Below are 17759 nucleotides of genomic sequence, written 5' to 3'. Positions count from 1 at the left end.
ATGTTTAATTTTCTTTTAGTCACCTTTCACTTTCATTAAGATTCCATAATGTTTTACAGTGTAAACTACAGAGAGTTGTTACTTCTTAATGAGAACTATCTGATACAGAAGTAAACAGAATAATCGAAACATTGTAGGCAGTTACTGTATGATACAATAAATGTGTTTTACATGAACGTTGATATCTCAGAGATATCACAGTTTTATTCCCAGATAATCATGATGTTAAGACACAATTAAGAATGTAAATACACTGACTCTCATATCACTTTCATTTATATATGACTGAGATTACTACAGATAATTCCTTACAACCCTTTTCCTCTAGCTGTACAGTGTTACACACAACCATCAGTTTACTTCTTTACATAATGACCAGTAATGTCTGTCTGATGTCCATTACATGTAACACCCTTCCTTTCTTAAAAGCAATCTTCCAATGAACAACGTCAACTCCCATTCTTTTGATGTTTTATATGACTTACAATCTTATAGGTAACTATGTGTACCCCTCCCCTCTCCCGTTTGTTGTGTTATATGGAACACATGTCTCCTGTTTGTTGTGTTATATGGGACACATGTCTCCTGTTTGTTGTTATATGGCACACATGTCTCCTGTTTGTTGTGTTATATGGCACAGATGTCTCCTGTTTGTCGTGTTATATGGCACACATATCCCCTGTTTGTTGTGTTATATGCCACACATGTCCCCAGTTTGTTGTGTTATATGCCACACATGTCCCCAGTTTGTTGTGTTATAGAGCACACGTCTCCTGTTTGTTGTGTTATATGGTACACATGTCTCCTGTTTGTTGTTTTATATGTCACACATGTCTCCTGTTTGTTGTGCTATATGGCACTCATGTCCCCTGTTTGTTGTGTTATATGCCACACATGTCCCCTGTTTGTTGTGTTATATGGCACACATGTCTCCTGTTTGTTGTGTTATATGGCAAAGATGTCTCCGGTTTGTTGTGTTATATGGCAAAGATGTCTCCTGTTTGTTGTGTTATATGACACACATGTCCCCAGTTTGTTGTGTTATAGGGCACACGTCTCCTGTTTGTTGTGTTATATAGCACACATGTCTCCTGTTTGTTGTGTTATATGACACACATGTCCCCTGTTTGTTGTGTTATATGGCACACGTCTCCTGTTTGTTGTGTTATATGGCACACATGTCTCCGGTTGTTGTGTTATATGACACACATGTCCCCTGTTTGTTGTGTTATATGACACACATGTCCCCTGTTTGTTGTGTTATATGCCACACATGTCTCCTGTTTGTTGTGGTATATGGCACACATGTCTCGTTTGATGTGGTATATGGCACACATGTCCCTTTTTTGTTGTGTTATATGGCACACATGTCCCCTGTTTGTTGTGTTATATGGCACACATGTCTCCTGTTTGTTGTGTTATATGGCAAAGATGTCTCCGGTTTGTTGTTTTATATGGCAAAGATGTCTCCGGTTTGTTGTGTTATATGGCAAAGATGTCTCCGGTTTGTTGTGTTATATGGCAAAGATGTCTCCTGTTTGTTGTGTTATATAGCACACATGTCTCCGGTTGTTGTGTTATATGACACACATGTCCCCTGTTTGTTGTGTTATATGACACACATGTCCCCTGTTTGTTGTGTTATATGCCACACATGTCTCCTGTTTGTTGTGGTATATGGCACACATGTCTCGTTTGATGTGGTATATGGCACACATGTCCCTTTTTTGTTGTGTTATATGGCACACATGTCCCCTGTTTGTTGTGTTATATGGCACACATGTCTCCTGTTTGTTGTGTTATATGGCACAGATGTCTCCTGTTTGTTGTGTTATATGGCACACATATCCCCTGTTTGTTGTGTTATATGCCACACATGTCCCCAGTTTGTTGTGTTATATGCCACACATGTCTCCTGTTTGTTGTGTTATAGGGCACACGTCTCCTGTTTGTTGTGTTATATGCCACACATGTCCCCTGTTTGTTGTGTTATATGGAACACATGTCTCCTGTTTGTTGTTTTATATGGCACACATGTCTCCTGTTTGTTGTGCTATATGGCACACATGTCCCCTGTTTGTTGTGCTATATGGCACTTATGTCCCCTGTTTGTTGTGTTATATGCCACACATGTCCCCAGTTTGTTGTGTTATATGGCACACATGTCTCCTGTTTGTTGTGTTATATGGCAAAGATGTCTCCTGTTTGTTGTGTTATATGCCACACATGTCTCCTGTTTGTTGTGTTATATGTCACACATGTCTCCTGTTTGTTGTTTTATATGTCACACATGTCTCCTGTTTGTTGTGCTATATGGCACACATGTCCCCTGTTTGTTGTGCTATATGGCACTTATGTCCCCTGTTTGTTGTGTTATATGACACACATGTCCCCAGTTTGTTGTGTTATAGGGCACACGTCTCCTGTTTGTTGTGTTATATGGGACATATGTCCCCTGTTTGTTGTGTTATATGGTACACATGTCTCCTGTTTGTTGTTTTATATGTCACACATGTCTCCTGTTTGTTGTGCTATATGGCACACATGTCCCCTGTTTGTTGTGCTATATGGCAATCATGTCCCCTGTTTGTTGTGTTATATGCCACACATGTCCCCAGTTTGTTGTGTTATATGGCACACATGTCTCCTGTTTGTTGTGTTATATGGCAAAGATGTCTCCTGTTTGTTGTGTTATATAGCACACATGTCTCCGGTTGTTGTGTTATATGACACACATGTCCCCTGTTTGTTGTGTTATATGACACACATGTCCCCTGTTTGTTGTGTTATATGGCACACATGTCTCGTTTGATGTGGTATATGGCACACATATCCCTTTTTTGTTGTTATATGGCACACATGTCCCGTTTGTTGTGTTATATGGCACACATGTCTCCTGTTTGTTGTGTTATATGGCACACATGTCCCCTGTTTGTTGTGTTATATGGCACACATGTCCCCAGTTTGTTGTGTTATATGACACACATGTCTCCTGTTTGTTGTGTTATATGGCACACGTCTCCTGTTTGTTGTTTTATATGGCACACATATTTTCTGTTTGTTGTGTTATATGGCAAGCATGTCTCCTGTTTGTTGTGTTATATGGCACACATGTCTCCTGTTTGTTGTGTTATATGCCACACATGTCCCCTGTTTGTTGTGTTATATGGAACACATGTCTCCTGTTTGTTGTTTTATATGGCACACATGTCTCCTGTTTGTTGTGCTATATGGCACACATGTCCCCTGTTTGTTGTGCTATATGGCACTTATGTCCCCTGTTTGTTGTGTTATATGACACACATGTCCCCAGTTTGCTCTGTGTTATAGGGCTCACATGTCTCCTGTTTGTTGTGTTATATGGGACATATGTCCCCTGTTTGTTGTGTTATATGGTACACATGTCTCCTGTTTGTTGTTTTATATGTCACACATGTCTCCTGTTTGTTGTGCTATATGGCACACATGTCCCCTGTTTGTTGTGCTATATGGCACTCATGTCCCGTTTGTTGTGTTATATGCCACACATGTCCCGAGTTTGTTGTGTTATATGGCACACATGTCTCCTGTTTGTTGTGTTATATGGCAAATATGTCTTCTGTTTGTTGTGTTATATAGCACACATGTCTCCGGTTGTTGTGTTATATGACACACATGTCCCCTGTTTGTTGTGTTATATGACACACATGTCCCCTGTTTGTTGTGTTATATGCCACACATGTCTCCTGTTTGTTGTGGTATATGGCACACATGTCTCGTTTGATGTGGTATATGGCACACATATCCCTTTTTTGTTGTGTTATATGGCACACATGTCCCGTTTGTTGTGTTATATGGCACACATGTCTCCTGTTTGTTGTTATGTGGCACACATGTCTCCTGTTTGTTGTGTTATATGGCACACATGTCCCCTGTTTGTTGTGTTATATGGCACACATGTCTCCTGTTTGTTGTTATATGGCACACATATCTCCTGTTTGTTGTTTTATATGGCACACATGTCTCCTGTTTGTTGTGTTATATGGCACACATGTGCCCTGTTTGTTGTGTTATATGGCACACATGTCTCCTGTTTGTTGTTTTATATGGCACACATGTCTCCTGTTTGTTGTGTTATATGGCACACATGTCTCCTGTTTGTTGTGTTATATGGCACACATGTCTCCTGTTTGTTGTGTTATATGACACACATGTCCCCAGTTTGTTGTGTTATATGGCACACGTGTTATATGGCACACATGTCAACGGTTTGTTGTGTTATATGGCACACATGTCTCCTGTTTGTTGTGTTATATGGAACACATGTCCCCTGTTTGTTGTGTTATAAGGCACACATGTCCCCTGTTTGCTGTGTTATATGGCACAAATGTCCCCTGTTTGTTGTGTTATATGGCACACATGTCTCCTGTTTGTTGTTATGTGGCACACATGTCTCCTGTTTGTTGTGTTATATGGCACACATGTCTCCTGTTTGTTGTGGTATATGGCACACATGTCCCCTGTTTGTTGTGTTATATGGTACACATGTCTCCTGTTTGTTGTGTTATATGGCACACATGTCTCCTGTTTGTTGTGGTATATGGCACACATGTCTTCTGTTTGTTGTGTTATATGGCACACATGTCTCCTGTTTGTTGTGATGAGGCAAACATGTCCCCTGTTTGTTGTGTTATATGGCACACATGTCTCCTGTTTGTTGTTTTATATGGCACACATGTCTCCTGTTTGTTGTTATGTGGCACACATGTCCCCTGTGTGTTGTGTTATATGGCACACATGTCTCCTGTTTGTTGTTTTATATGGCACACATGTCTCCTGTTTGTTGTGTTATATGGAACACATGTCCCCTGTTTGTTGTGTTATATGGTACACATTCTACCTGTATTTTGTGTTATATGGCAAAGTTAAAAATTTGTTGTGTTATATAATCTTATAACACACCAATAGAAGTTTGATGTACCGTTACCGTACCGGCTGTACTATAATCCTACCTTATGTACACGTTGTACTATAATCCTACCTTATGTACCGGCTGTACACCTACCTTATGTACCGGCTGTACTATAATCCTATCTTATGTACCGGCTGTACTATAATCCTACCTTATGTACCAGCTGTACTATAATCCTACCTTATGTACACGCTGTACTATAATCCTACCTTATGTACCGGCTGTACTATAATCCTACCTTATGTAGCGGCTGTACTATAATCTTACCTGATGTAGCGGCTTTACTATAATCCTACCTTATGTACCAGCTGTACTATAATCCTACCTTATGTACCGGCTGTACTATAATCCTACCTTATGTACCGGCTGTACTATAATCCTACCTTATGTACCGGCTGTACTATAATCCTACCTTATGTACCGACTGTACTATAATCCTATCTGATGTACTGACTGTACTATAATCCTATCTGATGTACCGGCTGTACTATAATCCTATCTGATGTACCGGCTGTACTATAATCCTACCTTAAATACCAGCTGTACTATAATCCTACCTATGTACCGGCTGTACTATAATCCTATCTTATGTACCGGCTGTACTATGATCCTACCTTATGTACCGGCTGTACTATAATCCTATCTTATGTACCGGCTGTACTATAATCCTACCTGATGTACCGGCTGTACTATAATCCTACCTTATGTACCGGCTGTACTATAATCCTACCTTATGTACCGGCTGTACTATAATCCTACCTTATGTACCGGCTGTACTATAATCCTACCTTATGTACACGCTGTACTATAATCCTACCTTATGTACCGGCTGTACTATAATCCTACCTTATGTACCGGCTGTACTATAATCCTACCTTATGTACCGGCTGTACTATAATCCTATCTTATGTACCGGCTGTACTATAATCCTACCTGATGTACCGGCTGTACTATAATCCTACCTTATGTACCAGCTGTACTATAATCCTACCTTATGTACCGGCTGTACTATAATCCTACCTTATGTACCGGCTGTACTATAATCCTACCTTATGTACCGGCTGTACTATAATCCTATCTTATGTACCGGCTGTACTATAATCCTATCTTATGTACAGCTGTACTATAACCCTACCTTATGTACAGCTGTACTATAATCCTACCTTATGTACCGGCTGTACTATAATCCTACCTTATGTACCGGCTGTACTATAATCCTACCTTATGTACCGGCTGTACTATAATCCTACCTTATGTACCGGCTGTACTATAATCCTACCTTATGTACCGGCTGTACTATAATCCTACCTTATGTACTGACTGTACTATAATCCTACCTTATGTACCGACTGTACTATAATCCTATCTTATGTACCGGCTGTACTATAATCCTACCTTATGTACCGGCTGTACTATAATCCTACCTGATGTACCGGCTGTACTATAATCCTACCTGATGTACCGGCTGTACTATAATCCTACCTTATGTACCGGCTGTACTATAATCCTACCTTATGTACCGGCTGTACTATAATCCTACCTGATGTACCGGCTGTACTATAATCCTACCTTATGTACCGGCTGTACTATGTACCGGCTGTATATAATCCTACTATAATCCTATGTACCGGCTGTACTGTATATAATCCTACCTGATGTACCGGCTGTACTATAATCCTACCTGATGTACCGGCTGTACTATAATCCTACCTTATGTACCGGCTGTACTATAATCCTACCTTATGTACCGGCTGTACTATAATCCTACCTTATGTACCGGCTGTACTATAATCCTACCTTATGTACCGGCTGTACAATAATCCTATCTTATGTACACTATGGTTGAAAACAATGTGATAAGATGGTAAACAAACTGTAGACCAAAAAATACACAAAATGGTAACAATGTATTGTAGTTGATTCAGCTACGCTCTGTTTAACACTTGGTCATAGATGTGCTAGTATACTCCACACTGGTCATTTGTCTGATGACGGTGACCGTATAGTCATCGAAACATCACTCTAATCTTCTACTGGTCGTGTTATAAGAACTTCTATTCTATTGACATTACCAAACTGAAGAAAATGCTGACAAATTTTAGATGGTCAACTGTCAATCACTTGCGTTTTTTGATCAGACCCAAAAAGGCACAAATTATTAACAAAGATGAATCTACATATGAAATTTGAATAAGATATATTTATTACTTCTTTGCGAATAGCAAAAACAAACATTCATTGTCAAAATACAAGTAGTTGCCTGGCGGCCATCTTGTGTTTTTGTCAATCCCAGAATCAAACAGGCACAACTTGAGATCAAGAGGAACTTACAAATAATTTTGATAAAGATTTGGATAACCCACCATCGGGTAAATGTAGGTTAAATATATATGTCTCATAAATCATATTCTCTTTAAGAATTCAGTCATGGTGAGTTAAACATGACGTTTACAGACACAGCTGTACAAGGCAGAAAAAAAAATCACAAATATATTTAAATTTCAGGAGATTACTTCAACTATTTCATTCTAGAAAATAGATAAAACAGTGCCTCTTATGCATTGATTTTTAAAAATGCCCTCTTTTAACGAGGTATATCTGTAAATCAAAGAAAGAAATGTTATCTTCATACACAAGCACACAATAGTGAATGCTTATTGTTAATCTAAACACAAATTAAAGTGAAACTTCAGCAGCACCACAGAAAAATGATTGTTTAACTGAAAGATTACGATAAAGTAAAAAACAAGATGATGCATTTTCTTGAAGAACTAAAGAGTCTGAAAATGCCCTGCAAATGTGTTATAACAAAACAGACAATCATAAATTAATTTGATGAAAATCGAAAGATAATGGCAGATTTCAATTATTGACATAACTGCAATTCACAAAAGGGCAATAACTCCGTAAATAAATGACAATGGTAGTGATACTTGTGGTGCTTGGAAAAAAATGTAATAGGTTGCACAGTACTGATATTTGAAAATAGTCTACTGTCATATTTTACAAGAATGTTTTGTAATCTATGTTTGAAACAAATTTACTTGTAGTATCACATTCTTTTTGAACTTCACAACTACATCATAAACATGGATACACTGTCTGTGTTTCTATGTGCAATATTCTCACCTTAGAGCCGAGATAACAGTGTTTTTTGTAAGGGAAATTTTGGAAGCAGTAACACTCGAGCAAATTTTGTCATTTTTTTTGTAACAATGACACAGTTTCTTGGTAAAACCTCAGATTGAAAACTCTTGCTATTAAGTTTAACACATTTTTTGCTGAATTATTTAATGGATGCTTATCATGGATGGTTTGTTCCTCTAATTTATAACAAGTTTGTTTGTTCAATAAAACAAACAAGATTAGTCACAAGTTATCACAACAAACAACTCGTGCCTAACTCAGTTTGTTATGTTGTACAAAGAAACCATGCCTGTTGACAGGCCACTAAGAAATACAAGCACCTGACATCCATCATGGGAACAAGACAAAACTAATCATTGCATGAAAAATACTGTCAGCCTCTTGAATTGCCTTTGAATATTTTTGCCAATCTTTGTGAATGATTCGTTGTAAGGTGACACTGAAATACCTCCCCTCAGTTTTGGTAAAATGATGCAAATAATGATTTTATAGAATGGTGCATTGTAACTCCCTAATATATTGATACCAAATCACCTAGTTTTTAGTTTCGTCTGTTTCTCCCTATAATTAATCGCCATCTTGTCACAACACTTTCCCCCTTTGTGTACATGACATTAAAATACAGCTATAAAGTCCTGCGATTTCATTGTCATCTCGTACACTTCATACACCAGTGCCCCAGATACATGAAAAGGACACTGTTGTCACTTAAACGTCAAATATCACTTTCTGTTTGTGATTAAAGAATTTTTCTCTGATGGATCTAATCAACATGGAGAATGCTTTAATAGATATATGTTCCTTTATATTCTACCTTTTTATAAAGAATATTTGACAATCTTGAGTAAATGCACAACAACCTGTGAATACAAAATCAACCATCTTGTTACTTTTTATTTTAACTGTGGAATGTACTTATAGAAAATTCAACCTCTTACTGAACAGAGTAAAATCTGACACAATCACTTCTTATTTTCTTATTAAAACATACAATTTAACACAACTGTGTCATATTAAGTTTGGACACTCAGCAATACATTTTTGGACATTTTCACAAAAAAAGGCAAATAATAGGTCATTCCCTATAAACAGCATGGGACAATTAAGAAAAGTATGTGTCATTCGTCCCAGGAGTCGCAGGAAGATCAATCACAGGGCACTGAAGAGTTTAATGTTTAAACCTAGTGGCTCTTTGTGAAGTTGACACAAATCAGAATGCTAGGTTCATCAGCTGGAGACACACACATCCAGACATAAAAGACAACATGTGTTAATCTATGGGGTCCCATTACCTAAAACATACTATTCAACATGTTTGTAGTAAAGATGTGTTTCACACAGTTCAATAACCAGTATTATTCAAATTTAATTTTCTAATCCTGAGTTGGTCCTCATGTTGGAAATATTTATGTTTGTACACTATACAGACACTATATCTAAAATTTCATTATTCCCTGGTTTGGTATGGCACAATCAGAATGGCATACCTCCGCACTTTATGCAAAATATATTTGAACTAGCGGTTGTAATTTCTAGAAGTGATAGAACTGTTTCCCCCACAAACAAGACTTATAATTTCACAAGTATCCAACAATCTGGGCAGACAGGCAATTTCAAAAGGAAGAAAAAAATACAAGTATATTTAATTCTATTTTTCAGTAATAAATTATGTGAAATTGCATCTAGAAATAGCAAACACATTCATATGCATTCACTCCTAACATTCAACCTGTGTACCATATATGGTCACATTAGGCCCATTAGAGGTAACTCCATGGTAACCAAAGTGTTACTGTTATTCTATTTTTAGTAACATATTTTAGTGCCTTTGACCAACATACATGAAAAACCAAGTTTGTGTATGGAATCAGGGCTATTGGAATGACAGCTCAAAAATAACATGTAGCCTCACACCAATGTGTTGGGGAGATATACTCCTTCCCAATGTGATCCTCAAACATACAAATACAACATTACCATACATTGATCACCCTGAATTGAAAATCAACAGCATTTTTTTCCACTCTTTGTTGTCGCTGGGGATTTTGAAAGATCCACGATTCCAGTACTATCAGCCTGCTTCTTCTGCGCTTCTGTCAAAGGTAGACAGTGATTAAATATATATTCAAACACTTCAGTAACATAAGATCCTTTCAAACTAGACGTTTCAAAGTAGGGGTCCTTTGGTAATTTACTTATATCAATATGTGAGTTTATCTCCCTTGAAAATCGTGTAGCTTCTTCAACAGTTATCTCCCTTGACATTCCATTGTCCAACAAATCCATTTTCATTCCAACCACAACTTTAATACAGTTCTCCAATGCAGAGTCCAGAAGAGGAATAAATCTGGCCCTGTTGAGACAAAAAAAAATCATAGATTTCTTCTGATGCTCAAAATGACGCTGTGTGTAATTATATATATATCATTACACTTAGGGTTGGAAAGTTAAGCAAAGGCAAATTGTTATGATATCTCATGAGTAACATATACAAGTGGTTAGTAGGGTCTTTTTCTTCTGTTATATGAAATAGACTACAAAGTATAAAGGTTTTGCTAGTATGTCACTAGAAAATGGGACTTTTGAGAAATAGAAACAACACAAATATCTACCTTTCAAAATACCATCTTTTTCACAATTTTGTTGTTCAAATCAGCCTTAAAAATTGAAAAGTCGCAACTCAGAGATCTATCAATAAAGATGACAGCTTTAGGATAGAATAATGATTTTAACAGAAGATAGAACTTACCTCATGTTAGATATATCTACGGGAAAATGAGCTTTTGATCATTTGAAATACTTAAACAATTCTAAATCCTAGAATGACATATCTGTTACAAAAGTTCAAAAATTGGTTACCATAATGACTCAAATGAACTGACACTGGTCATGTCAAATGCCAATATGGCTGCCCCTGCATTTCTGCAGTAGAAATTAGATAATCCTGTGTAACGCTCATCTCCTGCAGTGTCCTGGAAAATTTATATAATTCTCATCAGTCATGCATCGTCAGTTAAGTTTCTTAGCATAAAATCAAACATAAGTTAATGACTTTGAGCATTCTTGTTGGCCTGAGTGGAATTGTATAGCATAGAAATGCATGGGAATAAGAATATCCAGCTGGTCTAGTAACATAAACTATGGTCATCTAGAATAGTAACAAACTCTCTGACCACAAAGGCTAGTAACACACACTCTGGCCATCAAGACTAGTAACACACTCTCTGACCATCCAGGCTAGTAACACATACTCTGGCCATCTAGAACAGTAACACACACTCTGCCCATCCAGGCTAGTAACACATACTCTGGCCATCTAGAGCAGTAACACACACTCTGCATAAGTGGGCTTAGTCTAATTGGCATAATAAAAGTAAATATTTTTTACTTACAGTAAATAAATGTATAAAATCAGCCTTTTTTACCAGGTATATATACTGTTAGTATCAATAAGACAGTATGTAATACTTACCCATACAGCAACATTGTAAGGTCCCCACTGCTTGAGAAAAAAGGCAGCTCCAATCGTCTAAAAGGATAAGAATAAAAATGCATGAGTGAATGTTCATAGTATACAACATAAATAAAACACAGAATGTGTGAGGTTTTATAGTATACAATAAAACACAGAATGTGTGAGGTTTTGTAGTATACAATAAAACATAAAATGTGTGAAGTTTTATAGTATACAATAAAACATACAATGTGTGAGGTTTTGTAGCATGCAATAAAACGTAAAATGTTTGATGTTTTATAGTATATAATAAAACATAAAATGTGTGAGGTTTTATAGTATACAATAAAACATAAAATGTGTGAGGTTTTATAGTATACGATAAAACATAAAATGTGTGAGGTTTTATAGTATACGATAAACCATAAAATGTGTGAGGTTTTATAGTATACGATAAACCATAAAATGTGTGAGATTTTATAGTATACGATAAAACATAAAATGTGTGAGGTTTTATATTATACAATAAAACATAAAATGTGTGAGGTTTTATATTATACAATAAAACATAAAATGTGTGAGGTTTTATAGTATACGATAAACCATAAAATGTGTGAGGTTTTATAGTATACGATAAAACATAAAATGTGTGAGGTTTTATAGTACGCAATAAAACATAGAATGTGTGAAGTTTTCTACGTTTTCACACATTTCATATCCAACTATATTTAAGGTACCTATCAACAGGAATTCTCGTACATTACCCATTTTTGTTTGGAATTTGAATGAAGAAAATGCTTACAGGCTCCTTAGTTTGGAAGGTTCCATCAATGTAACGACAAATGAAGGAAGTTTTCCCCACATTGTAGTCTCCTAGAATGATGACTTTGAGATCACTAGAAAAGAACAAATACAATATATTCAATTAAATAAGTTTTAAAAAAGTTAAAACATGACTATCAAGTCATGACATTTTCAAACCTTCCCAGCTCACCATTTGATTAATTAATCTAAGTGAAACTTCCCCTAATGTCAGTTTAGTTCACAAATGCAATTTACTTTAGCTTTATACCTTATTATTAACCAGGGTCATTTAAGAGTGTGCCACGTTTGGATGTTAGAGGGAACCAGAAGTTCTCTGAGAAAAGCTACCAACCTATGGCCAATACCTGGCCACTGCTCCATACGGACCTTGAACCCCCGACCCCGAGGTGGTGGCAAGTGATAAAGACGGTCAGAGGCCTCAACCACTCAGCGCCCCCATGGCCTCTAACCTTATAGCAGATTAAGTGCTAACTGACAATGGTATTCATGTACTGATGTAGAGTTTGCAAAAACAAATTTTTGATGTTAATTTGATTCATTGCTCAGAAAACCAATCAGTGGTTGTCAACATGTAACGACACAATCAGATTTACAAGAAACTTGTAATTAATGATAAGCACATACAGTGTGCTTTCACTTAAGATTGAAAAATGGATTGCATGCTTCTTCTGCTGTAGCACCTACACATTGAGCTACTAATTAAGGGGATATATTTTTCTGTTATATGCAGTCTGTGGCTACATGACCATCAAACCATTGTAAAATTTAACCAGACCATTTATGTATCAATAAGCTAAGTGACCTATTACAATATAAAGCAGGAGATTAGTGATAACTCAACATTTAGAAATATTTAAAAAATGTATTCATAAAATAGCATTTTTTCATTTGTCAAATTGGAAAACAAAAATTCATTCAATGTCCCTATGAAATGAAGATTTTTATGAAAGGAAATTGAAAAGATGATACACACGAATGCTGTTATACAATGAAGACACACATTTCTTAAACAAATATTTTCTCTTGTTCTTCAAACTGTCGCTTTGACATTAAACATTGCTCTAGCATTAAGAGCTTGTACAAAGTATACACGTGATAGCCGAGTATAAATGTTTGAGCCACATGTAATCTTGAAATGCTTCCCTTAACAACATATGAGAACGAAGTAAACAGATTGCAAATAATGTTTCTTTTCAAGTTCACCAGTTTATCTTATCAAACTCGATCAATAACTGGGGAGGGGGTATATGTTTTTTTACAAAAATGGTCTTTATTTTCTCACTGATAAAAAAGATGGGTCTTGCCAAGGATGTCAGTGCTAAGTCAACACTAATTACAGGCGAGCACCTTAATGGGTCATAGCTATATATAAGTAGATATATTTACAACGACTATATAGAGAAGCTGATGACTTTTAAACTGCTCAGTGAACAAATTAACACAATGCTAACACCAATTTAGAACCAATAGATACATTGTATCTTATGTCAGTCTTCTGTTGTATAAGCTACTGCATCACGTGTCCAATGATGGAAAATAACAGCTGGCTATGTGTTCATAATACATAGAAAGTAAATGCTTTCTCTGTTGCAGTAATATTATCTATTTTTCCTAATTTAAGTTTAAAACACCTCACTTACCTGGAATTTCTTAAGAATTAATATTCTTATATTCTTATCAACAGGTGTCTCTATAATGCATAATATGAATTTTGTTTTAAGTGATTTTAAACGAAAAATTACAATTGATCATCATATCTGATGAGGTTAGATAATAAATTAAATTCAATCATTGTCCCATCAATACCTTCTATCAGACATATAGGACTGTACAGTATCAAAATGTGGATTTTAATTTTCTAAGAGCTAACTGGCTGCTGATAACAGAACCTGTTTAGTTTAACTACATTCCTCCCTCCCCGTATTAATTCTTCACTTCCGAAGACACAACTATTTACCATCAAGGTTAAAGAATCCAAGTCCTTGGTTAATGCAAGCATTCACCTACATGAAAACAAGAGTCCGTAACAGGTTTCAATTTGTAACCGGCACGGAAAATTGAATGTCAAAAATGGGGTTCCAAATGCTGAACTCCCTTCTAATTGAGCTACTAGGTCGCTGAAGATTGACAAAGTCCAGTTCTGTATTAGGTATTGAATGCTCTGAGTAAAATCCATAATCCATGAGATGATCACAGTTTTTTTTTCGAAATTTTTACCTACATAATATACATCACATGTGTATAACACACACTTCTGTCTAAATATTGACCATAACTTTGGGGTTAGAATATCAATAAATACGTACATTATCTGAATATTCATTATGACCTGCTCATCAATGCAAAAATTCGAGTAATTAACTCATCTAATCAAACCCATGAGGCCTCAGTACATTGTATTTAATAAACCGAGTACAAATCCATAATCCACGTGTACTATTCATTCAAAACTCGTACAAAATATTGTATACAGAGAATTGTGGATTTTTCTCGTGTTAATTATTAGATTCAGCGTCTGTGGATACAAACACGTTTTCATCATCATAAATTAGCAGGCTCTATAATATCACCGCTCATGACAGGTATCCTCCTCCGTTACGTGCTGGTGCAGATTACTTACGCCTTTCTTTTGGTCTCGGCCATCATTCCAGCTAGACTGTTTGTTGATGTCAAGCACTTCTTGTATTATCTATATTTATCATTTATTCCGTGCAAGCGAATATTTCGCAATTCACTCTCCAAGTGAGGTTTTGTCAACCCTAAAAGCGTTGATGTCACATTCTCATGACCAAAATAATGATTCACACCCTCTCAAAACCGGAAGTCGGACATCATTCGGAAGACTTAAGGGTTATCAAAAATGTCAGAGAGGAAAGCAGACTATTTCGTTCGAAACTTGGCGGGTGTTGTACGCCTGTTATTTTTCCTTTTTTCCCTCAACATCTGACCCATTTTTCCAAATAACCATTTGTTTATTTTTATCAATTTCTTCTGCACCAGGAAGATTAATAGTTAAATATTTTATAAAGAAAAGCATTACCAAGACATAATATTGTTTACAAACATTTATATTAAAAAAAACGAACTATCTCTTAAACCAGTAACGTACAATATTCCCTGACTAAAACAAGTTCGGCGAAACAACTACCTACAAGCTGTGTAAAACTATTCAAAACTACTCCAAACTCTTATGACATGCTAAAACACGACGGATAACGCTAAAGTTTGCAACATTTGTGCTGCGTTCTGATATAGAATCTTTCTCCCCTACCGATGATCGGGTTTCGGGATGAACAACAAAAAGTCATACAATACACATATCGGCAGTGATTTTGTTTACAAAAAATGTGAAATAATATCCGTTAATCACATTTTGACTGACATCAAATGGTAAGACAGCTGTCAGTACTGGTATCAATGAAATACAGGTATAAATATATAGCATAGCTACATTGTATATTGATTAATCTATTAATATATATTTTTATCTACATTAGCTTTTGAAAGGTTTACATATGATTCACATATTTCTATCCAAAGTTTCACACAAACACAATGATGTACATGTTATCGTATGTGGTAATTGTTACCATTACTTATAAGCGCTATACAGTCGCATTTGATATGAGAACGACATAAGTTACACAACCCAGATATTGCAAATATATTCTTTAATTTCATTAGTTTTTTATTGTTTAATTTTATTATAAACATTGCCCATGTTTGATATACGGACAAGGTAGCTTCGTAAAATAATGAACATTAGAATATTTGACAATAAAATCTTTTGTTTGATCAGAGACATATATAACATATATATGTGTTATATACGTCTCTGGTTTGATACATTCATTTTTTAATTATCTACGTAAACTATATAGCAAGTTCATACATGTAAAATGTGAAGAAATTAAGTTTTTGAGTGGATTTAGATATACACATCTAATGTCCTAGTATCAAAGATAATTTCTTATTACACAAAATAAAAAAAATCACTTCACAATTACATGTGCATCAAATCTTCTTCAATAAAGAAATACAATAAATGTATTTCTTTTTTAATCATAAAATGAGTAAAGCACGTGTATGACGACAGCTCTAAGCTCGGATTAAGGTGCAACAGAAACAACTGCACTCGGTAACCCTTTCATTACGCAAGTTGTTAGAGTGAGAATACCGGCAGTATGTTCTGTGGATCCGAGGATTTTACAAATCAATGATGCCATCATACCTGTTACCGAGCTGCCTTCTCCGGATCCTTCGTTAACTCTCGGCATTGGTCGGTTATAATCGGGGTTGATATCAAGCTGTATAAATATATCTCCTTTTTAGACGTTTTTATACGTAACCCTGTAAAACAAGACAACCTAAAATTTTTAATGTATTACTTTTAATTTTCTCAAAGTTAAGTTAGGTAGCGTGGTAAGAAGCCTGTTTTAGAAGGGAAAACTCATATCTGTTGATTCTAATGTAACATCGAGATATAGAACACGTTTTTACTGGTAGAGTTTGAAAGTGCATTTGTCAGATATATCCAGGACAGAACATTTATAAGCCAGGATGAAATGCCAGAAATCAGTGGTATTCTCATTCATGTAGCGACAAATGGAGGTTTAGGCGGACCACAGTGTATGAGTAAATAAGGTTGTTTAAAAACAATTCTTATGAGCGAGAATCCGGGAAGATCGGTTTTATGAATCAGAAACTGAATTGGACCGAGCATGGTACCCATAATAGTGCCGGATGATTCTCTGTCTAAAATCACATGATAGATCCGTTATAGGGATAAGGTGATATCCATTATACGGTATTACTACTATAGGGACATTGCTGAGAAAATTAAATTCCCAAAGAGAGGTTGTAACTGTCTTATTAATAGATTTCGATTATGAATGTATAGGGGACAAACATCAAAATAGTAATAAAAGTCTTCACATGGGTTGCTGCATCTACATTCAGCTGTATCAACTTTTGCTCTGAAAATGCGTAATCAAGAGATCTGGTAGGATTTCTCAAACGGAAATGAAGTATGTTTAAATTACGTAAATCCCATACCTAAAAGCATTTGTCATGTATTATTTCTGTCTTACTGATAATTGATTCAAATGTATTGAGAGAATGAGAGTTCCTTATAGAAATATATATATCATACCACTTTGTTGTTAATGAGAAAAAGAATTTCGCACGCTTAAGAGATAATATGAAGTTCTAGTGATTGGAAACCATTTGAGAATTAAAAGATTGATGTTAAGATTAAATTTCACATCTTAAACAATCAACGATTTAATTGTTTCATTATTTTTAATGATTTCGAACGAAACAACATAGAAACAATGTCGTGAAAGTTTCGATATCATGTAATTTCCCTTTTCTATTGGAAAA

General features: G+C 35.7%; 1 protein-coding gene across 1 annotated transcript; it reads right to left on the bottom strand.

Annotated features, from left to right (window-relative positions):
• Positions 1-7131: 7131 nt before the first annotated feature.
• Positions 7132-15175, bottom strand: LOC132564282 (ras-related protein Rab-20-like). Its single transcript, XM_060228954.1, has 5 exons — positions 14998-15175; positions 12355-12448; positions 11571-11627; positions 10958-11070; positions 7132-10451 (listed from the first exon to the last, which is right to left on the bottom strand). The coding sequence occupies exons 1-5, from the start codon at positions 15021-15023 to the stop codon at positions 10103-10105; spliced, it is 639 nt and encodes a 212-aa protein (XP_060084937.1). The 5' UTR covers positions 15024-15175; the 3' UTR covers positions 7132-10102.
• Between the last annotated feature and the right edge of the window lie 2584 nt (positions 15176-17759).

This window comes from Ylistrum balloti, unplaced genomic scaffold (assembly GCF_031769215.1).
Source record: "Ylistrum balloti isolate Yb309-2 unplaced genomic scaffold, AGI_CSIRO_Ybal_v1 Utg369680, whole genome shotgun sequence".
Classification (NCBI taxonomy): Eukaryota; Metazoa; Mollusca; class Bivalvia; order Pectinida; family Pectinidae; genus Ylistrum; species Ylistrum balloti.
The sequence above is the reverse complement of the archived record's forward strand: the minus strand, read 5'-3'. Positions and strand labels throughout refer to the sequence as shown.

Coding starts and splice junctions, on each gene's coding strand:
- LOC132564282 (XM_060228954.1), bottom strand. CDS start 15,023: ATGATGGCCGAGACCAAAAGAAAGGC. Junction 12,449..14,997: donor GCCGAGACCAAAAGAAAGGC/GTAAGTAATCTG, acceptor GTTCTTTTCTAG/TGATCTCAAAGTCATCATTC. Junction 11,071..11,570: donor CTTACAATGTTGCTGTATGG/GTAAGTATTACA, acceptor TAAATTTTCCAG/GACACTGCAGGAGATGAGCG.